This window comes from Oenanthe melanoleuca, chromosome 1 (genome assembly GCF_029582105.1).
Source record: "Oenanthe melanoleuca isolate GR-GAL-2019-014 chromosome 1, OMel1.0, whole genome shotgun sequence".
Taxonomy (NCBI): Eukaryota; Metazoa; Chordata; class Aves; order Passeriformes; family Muscicapidae; genus Oenanthe; species Oenanthe melanoleuca.
The window spans coordinates 41,649,787-41,673,211 of NC_079333.1; the positions used below are offsets into that span (position 1 = coordinate 41,649,787).

Below are 23,425 nucleotides of genomic sequence, written 5' to 3' on the forward strand. Positions count from 1 at the left end.
CAAAAGGAATTCTCCTGCTGCTCCTGGAAACAGCTGCTTTCTTCTAAAATTATTTGCTGTATTGACAGCAGCTTGGCGCTGAAACTCAATGGATAATTCACATCTTCTGTAGGACCAGAGTGCCTGAGCTGTAACATTATGGTGGGTAGTAGATGCCCCAGGCAAGAGCTACATTTAGGTCTCAAACAGCAAATTAATTTTAAATGTCACTATCACAATTAAGCAGTTTATGCTTAAGACAATTTTTGTGATTGCCTGCCCTAGTCCCTCTGACAATTGCTACTCTGTCTTCAAAAACAACTAGCAAACAGGACTTTTCCATTCAGTATCTGCAAAGCTGCTTAAAAACATTAAGCAAGACACACAACTTTTTATTACAACAAAAATATTTATTCAAGCTGTAAATGCTATGCAGTATTTAGTTATTGGATGGGTTTAATATAAACATCTACTGCATAATCTTGGTTCCTTAGGAATCCTTGTATTGTATCTGAAACATTGCCCTGTTGCTGTACAGATCTCTTACAAGAAAACTTGCAATTTTTTTTTTTAAGACATCAACAATTTGAGAACAAAGGAAGAAATACCAGTAGAGAGAATTCTGCAGTTTTGGAACGAGGTGTGCTCATTCAGCAAAATGTAGGCTGAGCTCCTCCTGCACCCCTTTTAGAGAAAGTTTGTGTAATAGCTATGACAACCTCTATGTTAAACAGAAAAATCAGATGCAAATTTATCCGTGTCTGGCTAAAAATTTAAGAGTTAGATAATAGAACTTCTCAGCAGTATAAATGAAAGGTGGGGGAATTAACTTTTGCATTAGAACACACTGTAGTTCTTATGTACCTGGTGCTTCAGTTGGGTATTCTTACTGAGGCATGACCCCACATAAATGGACGTTGCTTGAAAACAGCTTTTGCATTCAAATGACATCCTATGCAGCAAATACTGTACAGAGAGGAGGCCTATCCAAATTAAAGTTCTTGTCTGAATGACTGGCTGGGAAAAGCTTCACCAGCTGAGAAACGCTTTTTGAGGTTTCACTGGCCTTATGTTTAGCTATTGGTATTTTTGTTACTTTGTTCAAAGCCTTACAACACGGGTTTGACAGTTATGAAACAAGAGTGTGAGCACAAGCCAGTCAGAGCTGACTACAACAGAACACTGAGAAGTGGCCAAGGTAGCTGCCCCATCTTAGAGTGGTGAGTGACAAGCACCAGCTTGTCACAGACCGGCTGAGCGCTTTGGAGGGATAAGTAGAGAAAGCAGCAGAACAGACAACGTGGTCTAACAGGAAATGTACAATCTTTCTTACATTTAATTTACACAAATTTACAATTTTGCAATTTAAATGGCTCTATAATTATGCAAGTGCTTTTTCAAAAATAAACATACCAACTCAATGATATTTACACTTTGCAACCTGCTTCAGAAACAGCACGACTTTGCTATAAAGTGAAACTTCAGTGCACTGAAAGTGCAACTTGCCCTTTAGAGTTAACTTCTCTTCCCATGCAAAACCTCAGCACTGCTCCACTGAGCTTCAGATGGCCCCACTTCAACTTCTTTTTGTTCATTCATCATAATGCAAAGACAACAAGAACTTGTCCACGTCCATTCCTGCTGGAAAAGAATTTGGGAGCTTCTTTTTCTGTAGGGGAGGAAAGTAACAACTGTGTTAAATACAAAGAACCTGGGAGAACTAAAGAACTTGCAAGTATTCCTTTCTTCCTCATCCTTCCATCCACCTTGTAGCTGTTCCTGCACAGATCTGCCCCAGGACTCAGACACTGCCATGTGCCCTTCACATCTGTCCCCCCTCTGTGGAATGGAGCATTTTCCAGTCTCGGTGTTTCAGGAGTGTGCTAATACTAAGTATGGGAATTACAAAGTTATACTTATTTTTGGTTATTTATATCCAAATACACCTTTTTGTGTCTCACACCTTGGCTATTTGCCCTTAAATACTCAAATCAAAGGCACAGTGCTGCACACTACAGAGAATGGGAGTATCACTCGTGGTACTAAACAAGGACACAAGAACAGCCTGAACTCTAGTAAGGCCTACTTTGAATTTGGCTTAATTCTTACATTCCACCTAGAAACTCAGAATTTAGAAACTTATTCATGTTTTAGGAGAAATAATGTAATTGTCATTGGTGCCTATTTAGAGAATTACTAGGAGTTACTTGTGTGTATGTGAAGACTAAACCAATCGTAAGAGCTTCGTTTAGAGTAGATTAAAGAGGCGAAGTTGGAAAATCTGGCTAATGTAAAAAGGATGTCAGTTTTTTGCGCTAGCATCTGTGAACCATTCCTTTACAAACAGTATACACGAAGATACCTAACACATATTTGGAATTTTAATCAAAAGAAGATGTTTGTACTTGCCTTGATTTTCTTTTTTTTTGATGGCGTTGGAGAGCTCTGAAGGTCTTTTCTACTCGCGGAACGAGAATTTCTCTCGCCCTCGCTCAAGTCCTCCAGCTTCCTTTTCTTCACGGTGCTCCTCAGGGCCCTGAACTGCTGGGTGTTGTCCTTGAGGGGCGTGGCGGCGCTGGTCCTGGCGATGGCGGCGCGCGACAGGATCATGAGGGTGTGCGCGGCCATGCTGACGCTGTTCTCGCTGCCCGTCTCGCTGGCGGGGCTGCAGGCGGGCAGGTCGGGCGTGGCGGGCGGCACCATGACGCGGGGCGTGCCGCTCTCCTCGGGGAAGCGCCGGCACGTCGGGGTGCGGATGCTGTCCGCCGTGTCGTCCGCGTGCCTGTCCCCCACGCCAGACGGCGTCCGCGGTACCGGCAGCTCTCCGTTTTCAGCTGCCTTCCCAGCGGGGCTCTGCCACTGCATGTCCTGCATCATCTCCACGTGCTGTTTACTGAACGGGCTGGGCAGGCCCAGGCCTTGGCTGGGAGCTTTGGCAGGTTCGCGCTTCGCCTCCTTCGAGGACAAAGGAACGGACACTGATGATTTGCCACTGCCAGCCCCGTTTGACAGCGACCCCTGCTTCTTGTTCAGCTCTTGTACCGAAGGAACCGTCTTCTCAGTCCACAAGGCAACGCTCTGTTGGCCGTTTGAGAGTTTGGCAGTGTCCTGGTTCTTCTGCTTCTCATCAGTATCCCTTCGTAGCTCATTTTCTTTGTTTGCGGTTGTCTTGTGGAAGGGATCGGATGAAAGCCCTGTGGCTGCCACCTTCCGCTCAGACTGTGGCTCCTTTGCAGATGCACCTCTGTTGCTACCAACTTCTGGCCTACACAGAATTCTGGGCAATGTTTTGTCTTTGTCTCTCTTTGGTACCTGTGCCTTAGCAGAGGAGGATGCAGCGTCAACAGCAAATAAAGGGTTTTCGTTTCTTTCCTTCTGGGATGAACTCTTAGTAGCCTGAATTTGGGTGTTTCCTCCTGGAGTGGGTAGGAAGTTATCAAAGCAAAGCACTCTCCTGTGACTCTCACTCTGTCTTGAATTTGAGCTTGTGCTCTCTGCTGGTGCAACAGATACGTTCTCTTCCACTTTCTTTCCTGGTTCTGCACTCGTAAGCTTGTCCCAATTTCCAGTCCTGAAAACAAGATGAAAACATTTCATTGGCGTTTTTATTCTTACTGGGCAAGTTAATTTCAGCTGGCTTCCACCCATCCCTCAAAAAAGCTCTCTCCATCCTAAATACAACTATTTTATCAATACATGAAGACCAAGAGTAAAGAATGACAACTGTAGAAAGCCCAGAGAAGGCTTTCTTGGCAAAAAAGTATGAAACAGAGCCTATACACAACTAGATAGACTAGGGCTCTTCAGCCTGGAAAGAGAGATCACTGAGAAGAAATGCAACAGAGCTCTGTGAAGAAAGCCCACAAAAAGGAAACCATCTGCTGTACCTTCCAGTAGAAAAACTAGGGGCATGAAATAACAGTTATTAGGTTCAAAACACAACAAGGAGGGCTGGACACTGCAGGTAACTAAACCTGGGAACTTTTCTACCTTGGGATATTTGTGGATGCTGGTAGTTTACCTGACTTCAAAAAGAAACTGAGCCCATTCATGACAGGACAGTCCATCCCAGAATACTACTTATGGCTCTGGAGTCCTTGGAACTGAAATTCCTAAGAGGCTGCCAGAATATTTTGGACAACGTAATCATGTGTGTGCCTTGTACCCTTCCCTACGCACTTGCTGTGCGCAGCAGGACACTGAGCAAGACAAAAAGCTTCCAGTGGGCATCTGGACAACACCACCCAAACTCCCTGGGGTGTGGTCTCCACCTGACAACCAGCCCCATCCATGTGAAAAAGCCACCACACTGTGGAAAGATAAACGCTTTTGCTGTCAGCTCACACCACTCTTGTGTCTCTCTGCCTGGCCTACACTGCATTTTCAAGAGAATCTTTGGCTCATTCATCTATGCCTGTAAGGCTCTCTCCTTGCACACAAACCTCTATGATTTCTAAGAGGAAAAGTCAAGTGTTTGGGATGCTAACTTTGGTACCTTTGAAATGGTAGAGAAGGTCTTTGTGATAGCAGTTTGTTTTACTGCCATGAAATTTGAGATGAGACAGAGGGTAGAAAGGGGAAATAAGAAATTACATCTCTTTGCAGGGAAGATTTTGCTCTCTTTGCTATGCAAAACATACATCTAGAGATCAATGAAGATCAGTTAACGTTAACAGAAAGCTGAATTATTGAAGTGATATAATCCAAGATCTTGCTTCAGTGGTTTTTAAAAAATCAGTACTTTCTGCATGCATGTATATGGTATAACTTGATATATCAGTTCGGATTTTTTAATAAGTTGACTTTTATGTTCATGTTTTACCTCCATTTTTCCAACATTTTAACTGAATTCCAGACAAGTAGGTTTTTTTGAAGTATGTGCTATTTTTCCAATAAAAGATCATTTCACCTCTTATATTTAAATTGAACTTCTGATCTCCTCCTACACTCTTTTGCTCATTCCAACATTCTTTTCTTTCAGAAGTCCATTAATGGTAAGGAGACTTACTCCTGCAGCCTTGATTCCTTCTCTCATTTGCCCAACAGAAAACTAGTACCCACCCCAGTTAGAAATTAAGTTATGTTCATAAATACAAAGTTAACATGCTGTTGTGCTTGCTATCTTTGCATTCAGTTCTAATTTTTTAAATGACCAAGCAGAGTTCTAATCCACATAGCTGAAATACAGATGCAGAACTCAATCTAATAAACTCTACTGGATCTGGGTCAGAGAATGGTAAAGGCAATCAGACTACACTACAAAACCATGGGTACCACTCATCTGAAAAGAAAAAAACAAAGGTTTTAGTCATTTAGTCAGTAGTGTAACAGGCAATTCTCCTAGCTTAGACTCTGCTCAAACAATTTTTATTTGACAATTGAGAGGAGACAATGAAGAGAAAGCCATATAAAATTAACACAGGAACAGTAATAAGACAATTCAAGCATAGGCTGCACCCAGTCCCTGCACACATCTGTATCAATACTCCTAGCAGGAAAGGTGGTACTGCTTATGGCACTACTAAAAAAAGCTCCTCTCCTCACCAATACTGGAGGAAGAAAGAAAGCAAGTTTCAATACCTAGCATTACTGACCTCTGTGTTCGAGGATTTGCGTGGTTCAAAGGCTCAGCTACATTTGGTAACAGTTTTCCTGGAACAACAGATGAAGTATTAATGAATGACAGGTAAATTTCACAGTTAGTACAACACCTGACGGAGAACAAATAAAGAAAAACCCAATAACAAACTCTGCAGTAATTTGCAACTTTAAACTTTACTGATTAGGAGACTAGCTAAGGTCTCCAACTAAGAACAAAGAAGCAGCTTGCTGTCTACTTAGACAATACACAGCTCTGGCAAGACAAAACAAATTATCCTGAACTTAAAACTGCACTATGGGGATTTCCAAGCAGAAGGAAATTATCACAGGGAACTCTCAGCTATCCATCAGCAAACCAGAATGCAAGCTACTATACAATCCTAGCTTTTATCTTAATTTGAAATTTCATTCTATTTTCATTTTTATGTGTAAGAGTACTTTTCTTTAAAAAGGCAGATAGGCTGAAGCACAAGTTGTCCTTATAACTCAATGTTTCTATTTTCAATTATTTTTCTTTACCCCTTCCCAACACTGAGAAATTAACATAACTCTAGTCTTGTTCCAATTAACTATTTAAAGATGGAAGGTCTCAATGAAAAGAATATATAGAAGCATATGCCTGAAAGGGCAAAAGGAAAATAGATAGTACAGTGCAATTTTATATAAACATGTAACATTTCTAATAAATGCTAACTGCTAACTCTTCTAGTATCTTCATTACTATGTGGCTAGTTCCAATGGCAGCAGTGAACTACTTAATACCACCAAGATGAAAAATAATCAGAAACATAAAGAAAAGTACTTTTAAAACTGCATGAGAGCCTTGAAACATTACATTTTGGAAAGAAGCTTCATGCCAAAACTGAAATTATGCTTTATGTTGGAAGTTCTTTGTAAACTGAGCAAACAAAGTCACTAAAAGCAGGTACAGACCTGTCTAAAGACAGCCCAGCAGTTGCCAGGAATAGAAGCAGAGATATTTATAAAACTTTTTTTACTTAGAACTGACTTGTTCTTAGAACCCTCTGCTTTTCTTCTGTCCCTCTCAAGAACGCAAGGCAGGCACCTGTATTAGTCTTGTTTCTTGCTCCAGGAATCTTCTGTGATTTGGGAGGGATGGGGAGCTTTGGGACACTCCCATTGCACACTGGATTAGCAACAGGCATGTGAAGAACCTTGAAAGAATCAAAATATTCTATTACAATTTGCCAAAGCACGTGTTATCACTCCAGCTTTAATTCTGAAAATCTTGATTTGCAGTGTGCTACCTGGCAGGCAGGTGCTGAGAACGTATTTCCATTCTGTCCTACTACGGAGAGAGGTATCATTCCCACCATCCCTTGCAAAACTGGCTGCACTGGAGATGCAATTATGATGGCAGAACCTAAAAAATACCAAAGTATTAAGACTGTACAGAAACTAAAAATAATTTTGTGAAAAGAAAAGCTTCAAGACAGGATTTCTTAAAAGTATGTGTGGTCAAAACCTGTGGCAAGAAAAGCTCTGCATTTTTAGAAAAACTTCACTGTCCTTGCTATACTGCACTACCAGAAAACAGGGTACTCACCAGTTTTATTTTTAGTTTATAAGGAATTATTTAGTTAAAGTCTGCTTTCCTTTGTAAGAGGTAGCTCAAAATAAAGCTTGAAGTATGATAAACTTCAAGCTATCTTAATGTTTAAGCTTTAATTCAAAGTCATTTATAAAAACAAGTAAAAGTAACAGTAAATATCTTATTTAGCTGCCAGATACATGGGAATTACAAAATATGGATATTATTCTAGCACATTAATTGAAAAGTGGAAGAGTATTTTCTAAAGTGAAAGAAAACTGTTCCTTCTCTATGAAAAAAGCACTGAAGGTAACAGTTCCATAAAGAAATCCTAATGACAGGAAAGGATGTCACCCTAAGACCTTGCACATACTGATCTCTGACTGCACTGGCCTCTGACTTCAATGGAATGACTACACACAGAAATTCAAAGGTCACTCCAAAATGTTCTTAGTTTTTGAAAGAAATCTAAATGGTGGCTACAGCTGGTTTACAGCCCTTTTTTTTCATTTAAAAAAGCACTCAAATTTTTATTGCTGTAGTAAAAAAAAGCTTGTTCCAGATTTCAAATCATGGAAAGAAATAATGTTATACCTTCATATTTACTTAAGTGTACTTCTAAGGCAGACTAGATTTTGAAAAATGAAACAAAACCAAGGAAGTGATTTGCGAAGGACTGGATACATCTACCCAGTTATCTACATGAAATATGGACACTTATAACACAAAATATTCCATTTATAACAGGAATCTTATTAAAATAAAAACCTGTTTTATTTAGCCAAAGTAATGGAATCCTTTCCAGTGTTAACTGAAATATGATTCCTACATCTAATGCTGCTAAAATTATATAATTTAAGCTTCTGAAATATGAGGCTTTTTTTTTTTCATTCAAAGCAGCCTGATCAATGACTTCTGGTAGTTTTATTTCTACTAGCAACTGATACACTAAAAACAAAGTAACTCCTCAACAGTTTCAAGTGGAAGACAGTGCAGTTTAAAAATTGTTTGCTTTTAATGCACTTAGGGGAAAAACAAAAATAAGACCATTGGATAAACACCACATTCCCAGTAGTTTTCTAATAATGAGATTACCCTGTGGGAAGTTTGGGGATACAGTCTGGGTTGCTGGAAATGTATTGCTGGATCTGGGAGGAGTCCGCAACTGCTGTACAGCTGGAGCTTGGGAAGCCAGTGGCATAGAACTGCCAGGCAATACAACTACATTTGATGGTGTTACAGCTGCCCCCAAGGTTGCTGGATCAGTCATACAGGTGGCTATGTAAAGATTGCTTGAATTCCCAAAAGCTGTGCTTGTGGCTGGCATCAACTGTATAAATCCCCCTTCGCTGGAAAGATGAGTTGAACCTGCAGCTGAAAAACCAGTGCAGTCTTCATTCTGAGTGTTAACTGAGGTTACCACAGGATCCTTAGGTCTAAGCACAAGAAGATTCTGCTCTGCCACAGCTGAATCCACGTTTTTTTCTGTGTCTTCTGAAGTCAGACACTTGGGCAGGCCTGCCGTTTTGGTTGGGGATTTGGCTGGAGATGACAATATTATAGTAGGCAAATTTTCTCCTGTGATACTGGAAACAGCATTATTTAACTCCGTGTCTGATGCAATAAATGGATCATCACTGATGATGATCTTGAGGGACATTATATTAGAAGGATCAACATCCATTGGTTGACTACTAGAAGATACACTGGTTATACTTTTGGCCTCAGTACCTGACTCATCTGTTGAGGGTGTAGTTTCAGGGAGAGGAGAGTGGCATATTTCAGAGGTAGTAAGATTGTTTTCAGTGGATACTACAGAAATGTCTGTACATGCATTATCACCAGAAGAGAAATATAAATTATCAGCATCTACTTTTGTAGAAGATAAAGGTTCTTGAATCTCCTCTTGTGTACCCTCTGTGTTTGACAGTCCTGAAGGGAGGTTAAAATCTTTCTTACAAGGCTCATCAAGTGTACGCTGATCGTTTGAGTAAGTTTTGTTAGAAGTATCAACAACTTCAAGCTGCAACTCTGTTTTGTCAAGACCCGTGATGTCTACTGCAGATCCCACAGCACAGTCTGCCTGTGTGCTCTGGTCCTGATGGTCAGAGGGGTGGCTGGAGATCTCTTGTGAAACACCAGGCAAGGCAGCTGGATCGCTGGTTGCAGCCTGTTCTTTTCCTGCATCTGCTGATGGGCTAGGAATGGATGAGTTGTTTTGTCTCAGCAGTGCACTGTGGCCAGGGCTCCCATCAGAAGGGCTTCCAGAAAGTCCTTTTTCAGACAGTGATCTATTTGGTGATAATGAACATTTACTTCCAGAATCAGTTTTGTTTTCACTAGCTATAGTATCCTCTGCCACTGAAATCAAAGGAATCTGTGGAGTACTAGAATGAACATATTCTAAACTAGGACTACTTTGAGAAGTATCACTTGGTGGGCCTTTTTCAATTTCCATAGCACTCTCACTTTCAGATACTAATGCAGATGACTCTTTTGTAACATAGGTGTCTGCACAGTGTTCATTACATTTGCTATCAGAACTCGGACCCTTGTTAGGCTCAGTCAAACCAGACACCGAGTCAAAAGCAATTTCAAGTTCTCTAATATGTTCAGGGGTAATGGCTGTAAGTTCTTCAGTTTGCTTCCTTGGTCCACAGTTTGCATCCAGCTGTTCACTGGCTGGATTTTCTGGATTTTTCTTAACCATATCATCATCATTAATGCTGGTCTTCAAGGCACATGATGCTTCTCCTAATTCAAAGCCTTTACAGGATAGTGGTTCTCTAGAATTATCACCTGTAAAAAATAGAATAAACTAGTTCCATAATTATTAGAACAGCTGATCCCTTTAGAGTGTTTTAGAAATAACTATCAGTTCAACAGAAAACTGTTTCACATGAAACTAAGGGGGAATAATGTTACTCATCCTTACATCCAAGTTGAATGAAATATACATAAAACATACATACACTAGATAATCTGGAAAATCAGTTTGTACATTATTAATAAGTACACACATAACATGTAAACAGCTCAGGTCACTACATTGGATTTCCAGAAGCACAAAAACCATCTCATCTCTCTTGGCTCTACTTCTCATACACTTTAAATACCTGCTACTCATGGATGATTGTTAAGGATAGTGGAGACAGACCAACATGCTTTCAGTCCAGAGTAACACTCTTTTTGTGTATTAATTAACAGATACATTACAGAATAGAGATAAAAGATCAATATGGTTAGATGTAAAATTTTCTCTTTATGTGTTCCACAACGGATAGTGCAAAGTATCTATTTACTGTTAGTCTGCTTGCATTAAGGAGCTTATCAAGTATAACTTTTAAGTACACTGATGGGACCACTGTTAAATTTAATAGATTGAAACTTTGTAACAGACCACGTGTATCTGTATGTTCATGCAATGTAAATGTTTACATGGATATTATCAGTGAAAAGGGAAAATTCTGAAATGTATGAATTGTCTGAAAATATTTTCACAATAAAAAGTTAACAGAGAAATCTTAGAAAGAAAAAACAAATACCCACATCTGTTAGTTTCTTCTGTTCCTAAAGAGCTTCCAAATGTTTCCAGGCTATCCTCACCCACCAGGATTTCGTTTTCCACTCCATTCCGACCAGAAATACCAGCTGGTAAGTTCTTGTTTACCTTGCTCTTTCCTATTTTTAAAATAAAGCATGAAGAATGATTAAATATGTAGTTTTCCATATACATGTCATCACTACCTTTTAAATGAACCACAGTGTAAAGATCTCCTTATGGTTGATGTGAGGAAAATTTTGCAACAGCAAACAAGTATAAACTATCATCCTTCAGACCTGGAGAGTCTAAAATAACAGCAATAAAACAATCACTGAGCCAGCACAAACCCATAAAATCAGCCACAGGAAAATGCTGTACTTTATAGCTGTGTATAAATGTATCTAAGAATCTCATTCTGTATTAAGGCATGTCAATGCCCTTTCTCTTGCAAGAGGCCTGCTGTATTCCTTTGCTTTGTTAAGCAAAGCTTAGGAAAGCTCATCATTCAGGATGCTTTACAGTAACAGTACAACTGAGTACAATGTAGCCTACCGTAATCAAACCAGTCAAACAGAGCCTGAAAAGCTGGATCTGATTCTGTCTGCTCCAGAATGTCCTGGATAGCCTCTTCTGACATATGAATTTCACCCTGAGAAAAGACATGATATACAGAACTATTAGACAGTTACTTCCATAACTTAAAAAGAAAAATAGACAAGAATTGTTTTCTTTTCAGATTGTTTTTAGTTCTATTACTTCCGCACAGCACAAAAGCATTAATACTAATCCTTGGAACATTTCTGCCACAAATTTTATATCTGTTAAAAAAATCTTAGTGACAGAAGTTTAAGAGAGAAGACTCTCGAAAACCCAAATGTGTCTGTCAGACACATTACCCCACCATGTGTGTACTGGAGTACCCTCTGCATAATGGCCAGCACTAACCAAAAAGGAGGACTAAATCTCAGGCTACACTGGAAGCTTATGCAGGTGGTATGGAAGCTGTGAGTCTGTACAAGAAAACCACAGGTAAAAAAATCCCCCAATTAATCCTAATTCCTTAGGCTTGAATATATAATGTATCTAGAAGCCAACACTAAGCAAATGGAAGTTTTTTTTCATATACCCATTACACGGTCTATTATACAGCCTATAACTACTTCTTTGTGGAAGGCATTTGGAAAGCACAGCTACATGGGACAGTGCCCTAGGGTTCCAGATTCAAGCTGACTTCTGTGGCAGCCCAGGAATAAAATGAGTATCTAGTACACACTCCAGACAATAAATACAAAGTTTCTGCTGCCTTTCTGGAGACCCTCTAAGCACTCTCCAACCTTTGATATGGTGGCTTCAAGGGTGGATATTCCATGCTATAGCCTTGATTTTATCTCAGCAACTCCAAACAAACCAAGAAGCTACTTGGATTTATTTCTGTTCAGAAGAATGGAATACAGCTTTTTAGCTCTGTATTTTGACAACAGCTAACCTAAAATCACCAAGCAACAGAAGAACAGCATTTATAAACCAGACACCTCTACTTCATGAACAGGGAACTGCCTCTACTCTTACATCTTTTTCATGAGGGCTGTGAAAATTGTCATCTCCCTCATTAAAAGTCCTCTTTAATTCTGTGATTGCCAGCTTGAGGCTTATAAAAGAATGAAGAACACTACAATTATGTTTAGTTTGTAGAAGAAGAATGCACATTTCCTCCAAAAGCAAGAAAACACTAAATTTTAAGAAAAAGCATCATTACTTAGGCTCAAAACAAATAGTTTTTCTTGCTACACTAAATAGTCCATGCTTATCTTGGAGCAAACCACAAAATCAGATCAGATTAAATGTATTTGGAGAAAGCAAGGTATTTTAAATTCTTTTTTCTTCCTTAAGGCTATTGATTAGATCCCAGTCTGAAGCTGGTAGCCAATTACTGTTATGAAGGATTGAGTGAGAAGCAGGCAGCTGGTGCCTGGGACAGAATTCTTAAATCCAGTCTGAGTGTAAGGTTACCACCTAATTATTGCTAGAGGCAATCCCACTCTCTTGGCTTCAACCCTGCTGCATGCTTACACTGCCTTGGACAGGCACTGGGAATGAATTCAGAATGCTAAACTGGCACAAAATGAACTCCTGCAGAACACCAATGTTGGGCCAGCTCAGCTCCTCAAACCTGCCCAGCCCACACAACGTCAGAGTTCACACTCTGCAAGGGCAGCTTTGGAGCTGCTCCTGCACAGAGGGGAACACCAGGGAGGCTCAGCTGTTTGTGCTGGCAAACAGAAACAAAAAGAAAGGACAGGAAGAAGAGAGAATATCCTCAGATGTCAGAGGTTCAGCAGAGTTCCCATAACTGACCATTCTCACATGTCTGGTGTTAAAAACAATGTGAACAGTGCAATCTACACCTACCTGAAGTCCAAGGATTTCATCAATTGAAGTCTCCTGTTCTGTGGGACCACTGTCTGTCTGTTTAGGGGCCTGAGCAACACTGCCATCACTGCAACACGTATGTCATTAGTTCAAAACTCAAAAATAAATCAAATAAGAATACATATGAAGTTTAGAAGTTCCTTTTATTACCTCCCCAAGATTTTGTTAATGTTTTCAGCGAGCTTCTCCTGAAGAGATTTGTTGCTCAAGATTTTTTCTCTGGCATTTTCAATAACCAGTTGCTGAAAAACAGTTTTGAAGTGGTCAGGTCCCTATTTTTAACATCACTAGAAAAGAAGCATGAATTTCTGACTGACCAGTAAAAAATAATTAAAAAATCAATTGAAATAGAGAAGACTTTTGTAACAGAGAGTCATATGTCACTGCATTACATTGCTATGAAAATCAACCCAAAACATTCCTGTACTTTTATTCTCCTGAAGTATAGCAAGGCTTATTGTGCCTTTGGGTTTCCATTCCCCAAAGAATTACTATGTTCTGACAACCTACAGGTATTTTAGCAAAGCAAATAAACCAAGAAAAACAAAACTCTACATAGCCATGCCAACTTTATATATTTAGTACACACAAGAGCTAGTTCAAATACAAACCAATACATTTATCTTCTAAAGGTAATTTCTAAAGAAACCAAGATGAACAACACACTAAAGACTAGTACTCTTGAGTTTGAATTTGTTTCTTAAATGTAAATACCTTCTGTAGGCATATACTCACTGGGAAGTTACCATCAATTAATTCTTCTAGGGGCTCACTTTCTTTTTCTACTACTGCTTCTTCAGAGTCTTGAGTACTTCTAGTTGCTGAAAGAGGTCCAGATGTTGCAGTACTTTTCCTCTTCTGAGATTCACTGAAAGATTCCAGGAAATTTATGATGTAGTTTATGAGAAAATTGCAAACAGGAGACCTAATGGTGAGTAAATCAAGTACTTCTCTTCCTTCTTAGTAAATAAAATATTTTAATTGCCAGAAAATTATCTACATATTGGAAATGCTGGTACCTGTTTTATTATCTCTTATGCATCTATTGTGTCTGCCTTTACAGAAGTTACAAATTCAGAGATTGTGTGTAAACAGCCCAATGGCAAACTGAATCCCATGCCCACTATTCAGCATTTACTGCCCCTCCACTACATGTTACTGTAACTGGTGGTACCAGTTAATGGATCCTAATTAACTGCAACTCAAAATCAGATTTTGGCATTACCACTGAAAAAAAGAGCACTTATTTTCAAAGAAGAAAACAAATATTAGGTTCTGTAAGAATTTAGATGATAAACAGAAAATGTAATATTTTTATAGGAGACAGTGTAGGCTCTTCTGAAAACATCTATCAGCAGTAGCACTAAAATTACTTACATAAAAAAAATCAAGACACATTAGGAATGACTTGGGGAAAAATGTATATTTGAATCAGAATAAAAAAGCAAAACTAGCGTAAGACAAGTTTTTCACACAACTTCTAGTGCAAATATTAATATTTTTCTGACAGAATGTACTCAATAGTTTTGCAGAGTTAAATTCACATTTTTATCAATATTAAGAATTTTCATAACTGAAAAGGACATTTTGGAAGGAGTACCAAGTTTCAGCTCCAAGATGATCTGCCTATGTCTAATACTGAAGCAAAGACAGAAAGAAGCATAAGTAGCCTCCCATCAGTCTACTGTTAAACTCTTTGACTTTCCTTTCTTTTGTGGAACATCAAACACTGGCCCCCTCAGCAGATCTCACATTTGAAACACTCCACCATTGAAGAAAATTTACTCTAGAGGTTAGAACACTGTATCATTTCTAAACAATTAAACAAAAAAAAAACCACCCAAACCCAGACCCCTGTTTACCTTTTTCGCCTTCCTGGAGAAAGCAAGTTTGAATGAAGTTTTCGTTCTTGTGATGTTGGAACTTGAATGTGTATGAGACCTCCTGCTTTATAAAGGGAAACAAACAAACAAACAAACAAACAAAAAGTCATGATGCCAATACCTTTTCCAGTGATGCCATTAAATCACTACGAGATCTATACATTACTTACTATCTTCCAATCAATTCCCGGAAAGTCATACAAAATAATTTGGTACTATCATGGAAATGAGGACCATTCCTTTTAAACATATCCTGAAACAGACATCCACTTAATCTGGATCATCCCTACCTGATGAAACAAGTTATTCGGGTGAGAGTGAAAGCACAGAACAGAATAACCACCAATTAATGTACTTCTGATCTCTGAACTCACATTGGCAAGCAGGTATGCAAGAACCATTTCTCTTCTGGGCATTTATTTTCTTTTAATCACCTGAACCAGTCTGGAGAGCTGGGGAACAAAGCATGAATTTTCTGGAACTTTTTGGTGGAAGATGGTTAGCCCTGATTTTAGAAAACTTCCATAGATTGCCATATATTTTTCACAGAAAAAAAAAAAGGTTTAAAAATTTTTGCAACTTACTGTTGATCTTGTTTTCTTGAGTTTGTGACTGATTCACAAACAGTGTATTCAGTCTTGTCTGTGGAATGCTTTGATTTATTGTTGGCCTGTGAATTACTTGTGGAGGTACAACAGAAGAGGAATTCTGTGGCCCTGACTGTTGGGCTACTGACAACAGTCCTGAGTTTGGAGGAGCTGACTGCTGAAGCATTCTCTGCCTTTTCATTTCTACAATTCCACTTCTTGTACGTACTGGAAATAAAGACATGATGAATATATATGATAAAGGAATTTTAAAAGGTTGATGATATTCACACAAAACCTGTTTAAAAAAAAGTAAATAACAGAACACCACCAAATCCAGTGAATCTCAAACCTGGGAACAAGCAGTATCTATATGTCACGCTCTCTTACCTTATACAATAAAAATACTAGAGAAAAACTTATTTTTAAGTAAACCAATTTTTCTTTGTTGATTGTTCATTTTCAGCTTTTGTAATGAACGAAACAACTCTAGATATAACAAGTATGTTTTTGTATTTTGGCTGGATATATGTTTGTATACATAACAAATACTACAAGACTGCAGTATGTTTTTATGTTCCCCTTCTATAGAAATCCAACTGCATTAGAATTAGACTGGCTATGTTTTCAGTTCATCTATGAACCACAAATTAAGTCAGCAGTTTCAGGAATGAAGTAGCAGTTTTTAAAGCTTTTAACCATGTAAACTTCCAAAAAGTTTTGGTTTTTTTTTTTTTTTTTTTTTTTTTTTTTTTTTTTCCAGCAGAGAAAATGCTATATACAGAATTTAAACCCCTTGCAAAAAGCCCAGCTTTTCTTATTTTCCTTTCCTGATCAGTAATCCAGACCACACTGAAGACAACAGATGTGTTACTGATGGCTGCAGAAGGCACCTATTTTTTGCCAAAAGAGATAATTTTAACATAAAACCTACTGATCCCATGGAAAGGACTCAGTTACTTACTCCTCTGATTAGAAGAAAATCTGAAATCTGAATTCTGCATGCTCCTAAAAAATAAAGCAAATGACATAAATGAATGGAGCATAATGGAAGCACTCAGCTACACAGTGTTACAGTACCTATCACATGGTTAATGTCAGTCTGGTCCTAACCAAACATTCCTTCAGAAAAATCCATTGATTGCTATTTTCATTGTTTTTAACAATGGTCACAGATTCTTCAGCTTACTGTTTCATTTTTGATCAAGTAACGACAAATGCTTCAGATTCTAAATTAGTCACAGTATATTGTTTTATTACAGGAAGGCCACATGCTCACACTGACGCCCTCCTTATTTTCTAGCCCCTCCTTAAAATCTTTAAATGTCTGCTCAACTATCAACTCTCACATAACATACCCACCTTTTTCACTGTCTCTCAGAGGAAACAAGAGAGCTAAACCTTTCTCACACAATGATAAGGGGACTCAAAGTGAAATACTACTTTCTTGATTTCAAAACTACATTACCTGATCTGAGAAAGTGTATAGTCTAATTTTTTCCACAGAGATGACATCATTGCTGGAACTTCATTTGTTGTTTCTAAAACGAACCATAACAAGAAAGATATACACGGAGAAAAATGTAAACTCACAAGCAAAATAATAATTATGGAGTGTTTCAGACATCATCTAACTTCAGGTGCCTAGTTGCCTTCTTAATAGTCTATTAATTAAAGAGCTCTAACTCCTAATTTAAAGAATTTTGATTGATATGGATACAGTTCTGGTTTTAAAGCCTTGATGAAACTGAATTAATGACTGCAATTCTCGGTGGAATTTACATATTGACTCCTCAGCACACACATGCTAACCTAACCCATGCTAACCCCCCCAACTCACTTCTGGAAATGGTATTCATACTCCCAAGTCACTTCTGTGCCTTTGAAAACTATAACCTGGCAGACAGACCTTTAAAATTAATATTTATTTTATGATATTGCCCAAACAGGTAAAAACATTTGGTCTTTTTGACGCACAGAACATTAAAAGTGTGATGGAAAAGATAAGTAAACAGTTCAATTTACTAAGTTTTTCAAGATGCCAAGTACAAAGCATTTTGAAGGAAGTATGTCTGTGTCTAAGTTATAATTTCTGTCAAACCTAATGTGAAAGGGAAAAAATGTTCAGAAATGTTCCACATATGATTTTTAAAACAAAGCACCACTAAAATACAATCATACAACAGATACCAAAAATCTGTATGATTTGGCAACATTCAGAAACTTGACAACTGCTTTCAAAAACAGCCAATACTCCAACTCTGTTCGTAGTATTCATGCAAAATATTAAGTAGTTCTGAAATTGCTTAGTCTTAAAAACGAGCCAAGAAATATTTCATACCATAGGACTCCTCCTGATGTGGAATCACAGAATACCTCAGGTTGGAAGGGACCTGTAAGGATCATTGAGCCCAACTCCCTGCTCCTCACTGGGCTACCTAACTAAACCATGTGACTATAAGCATTGTCCAGACTCTCCTCAAACTCTGACAGGGCTCAGTGCCATGACCACTTCCCTGGGTAGCCTGTTCCAGTTACTGACCACCCTCAGTGAAGTGAAGTGAAGAACTCTTCCCTAAGGTAAAATGTAAACCTCCCCTGACACAGCATTTAGTTTTCTCACATTCTGTTGCTGGTCACCAGAGAGATAAGCACCCCTCCTCCCCACTGATAGTATAACCAAGAAACAGTCTAATTTTACAAGCATAAACCCATATATTTTGCACATTTTATTATATCTCTATGCTTTTGAGATATAGGAATGCTCACATTTGAAGTGAAAATATACGCTGGCATATGCAAACTAAGGTAATTAATTACTTCTGCTCACTAGATGTAGTGGCTGTGTAATATGGTGACCTTCAAACTGTAGTCTAAATGGGGGATTACTCTTAGACCATATACCTCTTCCTCAAGGAGTTCACAACAGATACATAAAATAAAACAACACCTCATTCTGAAGGCTTACCTTTTGTTTTCATGGCTACGTATTCATTAAGAATAGTTGTCAAGTTTTTTCCACACAGTGACTGGAAAAAAAATAAACAAACTGATCTTAGAATCCTTACTAATAACTTCTACTCCATCTGCTGTATCACATCATATTTAAGAAGCTCTTTAGCAGTTTATACCATGCTGACTCTGAGCACAAGGGACTGTACTTGGTAGAGAGCAATCAATGGAACAAAATCCCATTATGTACCCAAAATGTGAAATACCCTGTCTCAAGGCAAAACACTGGTAGAGCTGTTTGACCCTCACTCACCTTTTTTATTATGGGATAAAACCATGAAAATTAGAAGATGGGGGGCTGTAGCAGACTAATGAGTATGTATCATGCTGGAAAACAACATGCACTAAGATGCAAACATGAAGGAACCTATATCTGAAGCAGTATTTTAAAACAGTCACAGATTTAACCTTATCATGTTGACTTGTCCTGTTATTTTAGGTGACACAAAGACAACTAAGATTTTAAAGTTACCACTATCATCTGCTGTATCTTCCTGTCTTGTTTACTAGTGGGAGCTCTACAAGACATGACAAATACAGCCCTTCATTGCAAGTATTTGAGCTGCAGTAAGAATTTTGTTTTAGATACTATGATATCACTTTCACGTGAATAATAGGAAAAACATTTATATTGAGAAAAGGATGATTATAAAAAAAGCTTTATTAATCTCAATAATCTATTTACATTTGGGTTTTCTAATTTTTGCTGGCTACAGCTTGGTTCTCAACTCCGTATCACAAAGGACAGATGACTAAACACTTGTAAATAAAATAAATTCAACAGTTTGTGTTGAAAAGGTGCACCAAGAAGATGCACTTTGGATTTCAGAAAAGACTTCTGCAAATTTTGAATACTGTGGACAAAATTCCAGACTACGAAATTAACTAATATAACTAGAAGAATGAAACAAAAAACATCAAGAGGACACACATATATAAACACTAAAATTTTTATACACAGCAGTACCTAAACTCTGTAATTTCCCCAGTATAGTAAAAATTCAATTTTTGCATTTGTTAAAAATGCAAACACAGTCTATTTATGCTCTAGCCCTACACATGTACCCAGAACAATGCAGATGATAATGAACAGAGAGGAGGCTGAATACAGTTTTTGTCAATAAAATTTGCTAGACTTAGATAAATCTGAGGTGCCTTACCTAAATATTTACAATGTACCTGAAATGGAACATTATTGGCTGCCATGTCTGAAACAGGAAAGTGACCCTCAGTAGACTACAAAAGCAGCCCTGAAATCAATAAAACCCTTGTGACAACACCCTTCTGTAAATCAACCTCAAAGCTGTAATGCAGAAACCAATTTGCATATTTCACACTTAAATGTTTCTTAGTAACATTAAATACTAGAAACCAAATAACTGCTAATATCACAGGATGAAAAAAAACAATAAACAAATCAAATATCACACCTTTTAAGCAGCATTTGAGACTTGTTACAGTGAGAAATCTCCAATATTGTTTTCCATGGATGCAAGACAATGTAACTTTCAGCATTGCAAAAACAAACTCACCAGCAAGCAGGCTGGAATAAAACCATCCTCCGTACAGTGCTCTGCATATTCTTTCAAATCTGAGCTTTCCAGAATAAATTGATGGCAGGTAGCTTGAAGATTTTCCTGTTGCAAATAGCCTGCAACAAATCAGATGGAAAATTTTGCTATTTCATTCATTACTTCTGCTAAACAGGTAACAAAGCTGCATGCAATGTTTGAATAATCCCATAAAAACTTCTATGTAAGAAAAATAAAGTGATGTTATTTTGACAAAAGGTATTTTCCTACTGGATATTTAACAGTTAAAACCCAGAAGAGCAAAAAATATAGATTGTATTACACTGTATTTACAAAGTACTCAAGACTGGAAGTGAGGCAATATGAACAAATTTTGATTTATCTTTAGTACACACAAGAAAATAAAAGTTCTCGGCTCAGAAGGCTGACAAACCCTCATATAGGCTGAACCACCCTATTTGATACTTCAATGGAAATCAATGATATTTTGTTAATAAAATGCATTGCTATGTAACAGTAATTCTCCACACATTGTACTGTTTCAAAAGAGGTAAAACTTGTACAGTTGCTCCCAGAATGGATAAGATTTATTAAAAATATTGGCATTGTACAAAAATTAGTAACAGAAAGAGGTTTTTTTCCTTCACAATAATTTTAATTTAGGATAGATGTACTAGATGTAAATTGTGTTCTCTACACCCTAAGCCTCAGTAGTTACCATCACAGAAAATGTACTGACAAAGTTTTCTTTTCCAAAACTCCACTCCTCATCAAGTATGTTCTGCTTTAATCAAACTTTTTTAACCCTGCTTTAATCTTCAAACACCTTAAACACTAAAAGATAGAAATAGACCAATCTGAATGAAGGATTCTAAAACAAAGAACTACAAAGAAGATGTTTCTTCTTTTTCACTCTTAGCAGAGTTTAGCATGGAACGTTTTAAAGATAAGATAAAACATGTGCCTAGTTACACAAAGTATATACATACATCATCTATTTCAATGGATCCCCAAAATGGTCCACCTCAGTTCATGAATGCCTGGAGAAAAATGTGGCCTTTAAGTTTAAATGAAAACAAGTATCTTTCAGCAGATCTGAGCATAGCTAAAGAAAACGAATAGTATTTCAAACATGCAAGCCCTTGTTCATGTTTTCAACAAGCGGGCAAACTTGAAAGTTAAACAGAGCCTGGGAATTATCACCGTGAACTTAATCACAATGTATGAGCAGGCCTAGTGGTGCCTGTGGAAAGGAATATCCTACTTAATTTTTCAAATACATTTTTCTAGAAAAACCTCAAGCCACAAGTGGCTGAAAGTGTATTTCTGGTAAACACAATTACATCTTGCTGCTGTCCAGGCTGGAAAATGGGTATTAGGCTCAGTGGAGCTCTGATCTGTGCTGGTGTGACTGCTCTTAAAATCAAACTTACCTGAACACTTACTCAAAAAGTTGCAGTTCTTCTTTCTCGAACCTACCACACAAGTGTCACAAGAGGTGAATGAATGCTTGCACAGGGGCACGTTTTACATACACCAATTTCCTGGTAATAAAGCATTCCAAAGGCTAAAAATGCCTGTGCAGCTGACCCAAAGTGCTTGTGCACACACTGTATAATGACACAGCACATGGGGTCCCTAAGGTTGCCAAAATTAAAGGCACAAAAGGTGATGTATATTTTGAATGTATGGAAATTATTCAATATTTTGTTCTACCTTAAGAAATGTCTAACTTATAGTACACATTCACTCTATCAGTTAGGAAAAGATAAATGTTCTTATGCATTTTCCTGTATGTGAGCTCAGCTTATCATTTTAGTTTTGTTTCATTAACAAATATTCATCAGCCTTCACAGCACCAGAAAATCTGGGGGGAAACTTGGGGGAGAAATACAGAAGAACTGCACCGGGAAATCTGTTTACCTGCTGAAATTCAGAGATGCCTCACAGAAGAGGAATCCCTATTGGAGAACAGAAATGGCTACAAGGAATATCCTGTTCTACAACCTTAGGTTGCTCAGAGGTTTGCCAGACATGATGCACGCTCCACACCACAAGAGACCCAAGATGGGATGGATCATTCTCAGCACACAGGATGTTGCCAAGATTGTGTACTACTTCTGCAAGTCTCTGGCAAGCACATGAGATGAGGGTTCTACCTGGAAACTTGTAACTTCATCGGTCTTGTTTGGAAGAGTGCAATGAGAGATCTCACTTGTATGATTTCAAATCTTCCTTTACAGGCCACAGAGTTTCTAAAAATCCTTCTACTTCATGGTAATAAAAAAATTGCATCCTTAATAGTCCTTTGTCTCAAGACAGTAGCAAACATTTCACGTAGTATTTAAAAATAAATTGTACTGGGGGAACACTGAAGAAGAGATTCAACTTCAGTCATTTTGGATTTCAAAAAGCTGTGAACAACTGAAAATTGAATCTCACAGGGCAAGCTGCCAGGAAATATTGGCAACCTGTGTCAATAGGTACTTACATGTGGGACTGAAATATGTGGGTCATATTTTCGCTTACCATCAATTTGTTCTCACCTTTGGCAGGATCCAAATGAAAAAAGCATCAAGTAATTAAAAAACACACTGCTGCGAATGTCCTGAACACGCTTACGCCGTGCTTTCCACAGACTCTGACCACGCCTGAACTTTTAGTGCACCCTCAAAGGTGAGCGAAACGCGGCCGGAAAGAAAAACCATCTGACCCCTAAGGCATCCTTCCCTGGCATTTCGGGTCACCCCTGACCTCCTCCTGTAATCAGAACCTGTTTAATCTCTCAGTGTGCAGGGGGGCACCGGAGACACTGCGTTTCCCTGCACTCGTTGGAGCCCGAGCCCAAGGCACGGCCGGGAGCGGCCTGGTCCCTCAGGACCGAATCCCTCAGGAGCGAGCTGCGCTCGCTCCCCGACACAGCCCGGGCAGGGGCGGCGTGCCCAGCCCAGGGCTGCCCGCTACAAGCCCCGGCAGTGACAATCCCAGCCTGGGAGGACCAGGAGACGCTGCCGGGGGTCAAGGGCGGCTCCGTGTCCCGCCGCGCCTCGGGCGGCTGACAATGCCCGGCAGAGCCCTCCCGACGCGGCCGGCGGTCCGCGCCTCAGCCACGCATCCCTCCGTCCCTGCCCGCTCACTCACCCAGCACCAGCCGGGCCACGTCGGACGGCAGCAGCATGGCCCGCGGCGGAGCGGGGCACGGGCGGGCGCAGCTCGCCGAGCGCAGCCGGCAGCCCCGCCACCCAGGCGAAGGCGCGGAAACTCCGCCAGCCAGCGCCGCGCCCGGCCCCTTCCGCCGGAACCCG

At 39.0% G+C, this 23,425-nt stretch overlaps 1 protein-coding gene across 5 annotated transcripts; it reads right to left on the reverse strand.

The window, feature by feature from the left end:
* Window positions 1-363: 363 nt before the first annotated feature.
* LOC130253648 (protein NPAT) lies at window positions 364-23,408 on the reverse strand. 5 transcript variants are annotated; one of them, XM_056492421.1, is made up of 18 exons: window positions 23,262-23,408; window positions 20,121-20,239; window positions 18,545-18,605; window positions 17,045-17,117; window positions 16,541-16,584; window positions 15,574-15,804; window positions 14,969-15,053; window positions 13,842-13,974; window positions 13,257-13,348; window positions 13,086-13,173; window positions 11,229-11,325; window positions 10,682-10,813; window positions 8,228-9,931; window positions 6,849-6,964; window positions 6,647-6,755; window positions 5,574-5,631; window positions 2,389-3,550; window positions 364-1,648 (listed from the first exon to the last, which is right to left on the reverse strand). In XM_056492421.1, the coding sequence occupies exons 1-18, from the start codon at window positions 23,296-23,298 to the stop codon at window positions 1,571-1,573; spliced, it is 4,419 nt and encodes a 1,472-aa protein (XP_056348396.1). In that variant the 5' UTR covers window positions 23,299-23,408; the 3' UTR covers window positions 364-1,570. The 5 variants fall into 5 exon arrangements, with proteins under 5 accessions (XP_056348396.1, XP_056348361.1, XP_056348368.1 ...); XM_056492386.1 differs by having other exon boundaries at window positions 6,590-6,755; window positions 13,821-13,974; window positions 23,262-23,405; XM_056492393.1 differs by having other exon boundaries at window positions 6,590-6,755; window positions 13,821-13,974; window positions 14,969-15,050; window positions 23,262-23,401.
* Between the last annotated feature and the right edge of the window lie 17 nt (window positions 23,409-23,425).

Excerpts from the sequence above, each read along its gene's own strand:
- LOC130253648 (XM_056492386.1), bottom strand. The coding sequence starts at position 23,298 with ATGCTGCTGCCGTCCGACGTGGCCCGGCTGGTGCTGG. Across the intron at positions 18,606-20,120 it reads TTATTCCAGCCTGCTTGCTG|TCACTGTGTGGAAAAAACTT; the intron begins GTGAGTTTGTTT and ends TTTTTTTTCCAG. Across the intron at positions 11,326-13,085 it reads ATGAAATCCTTGGACTTCAG|GGTGAAATTCATATGTCAGA; the intron begins GTAGGTGTAGAT and ends GTCTTTTCTCAG.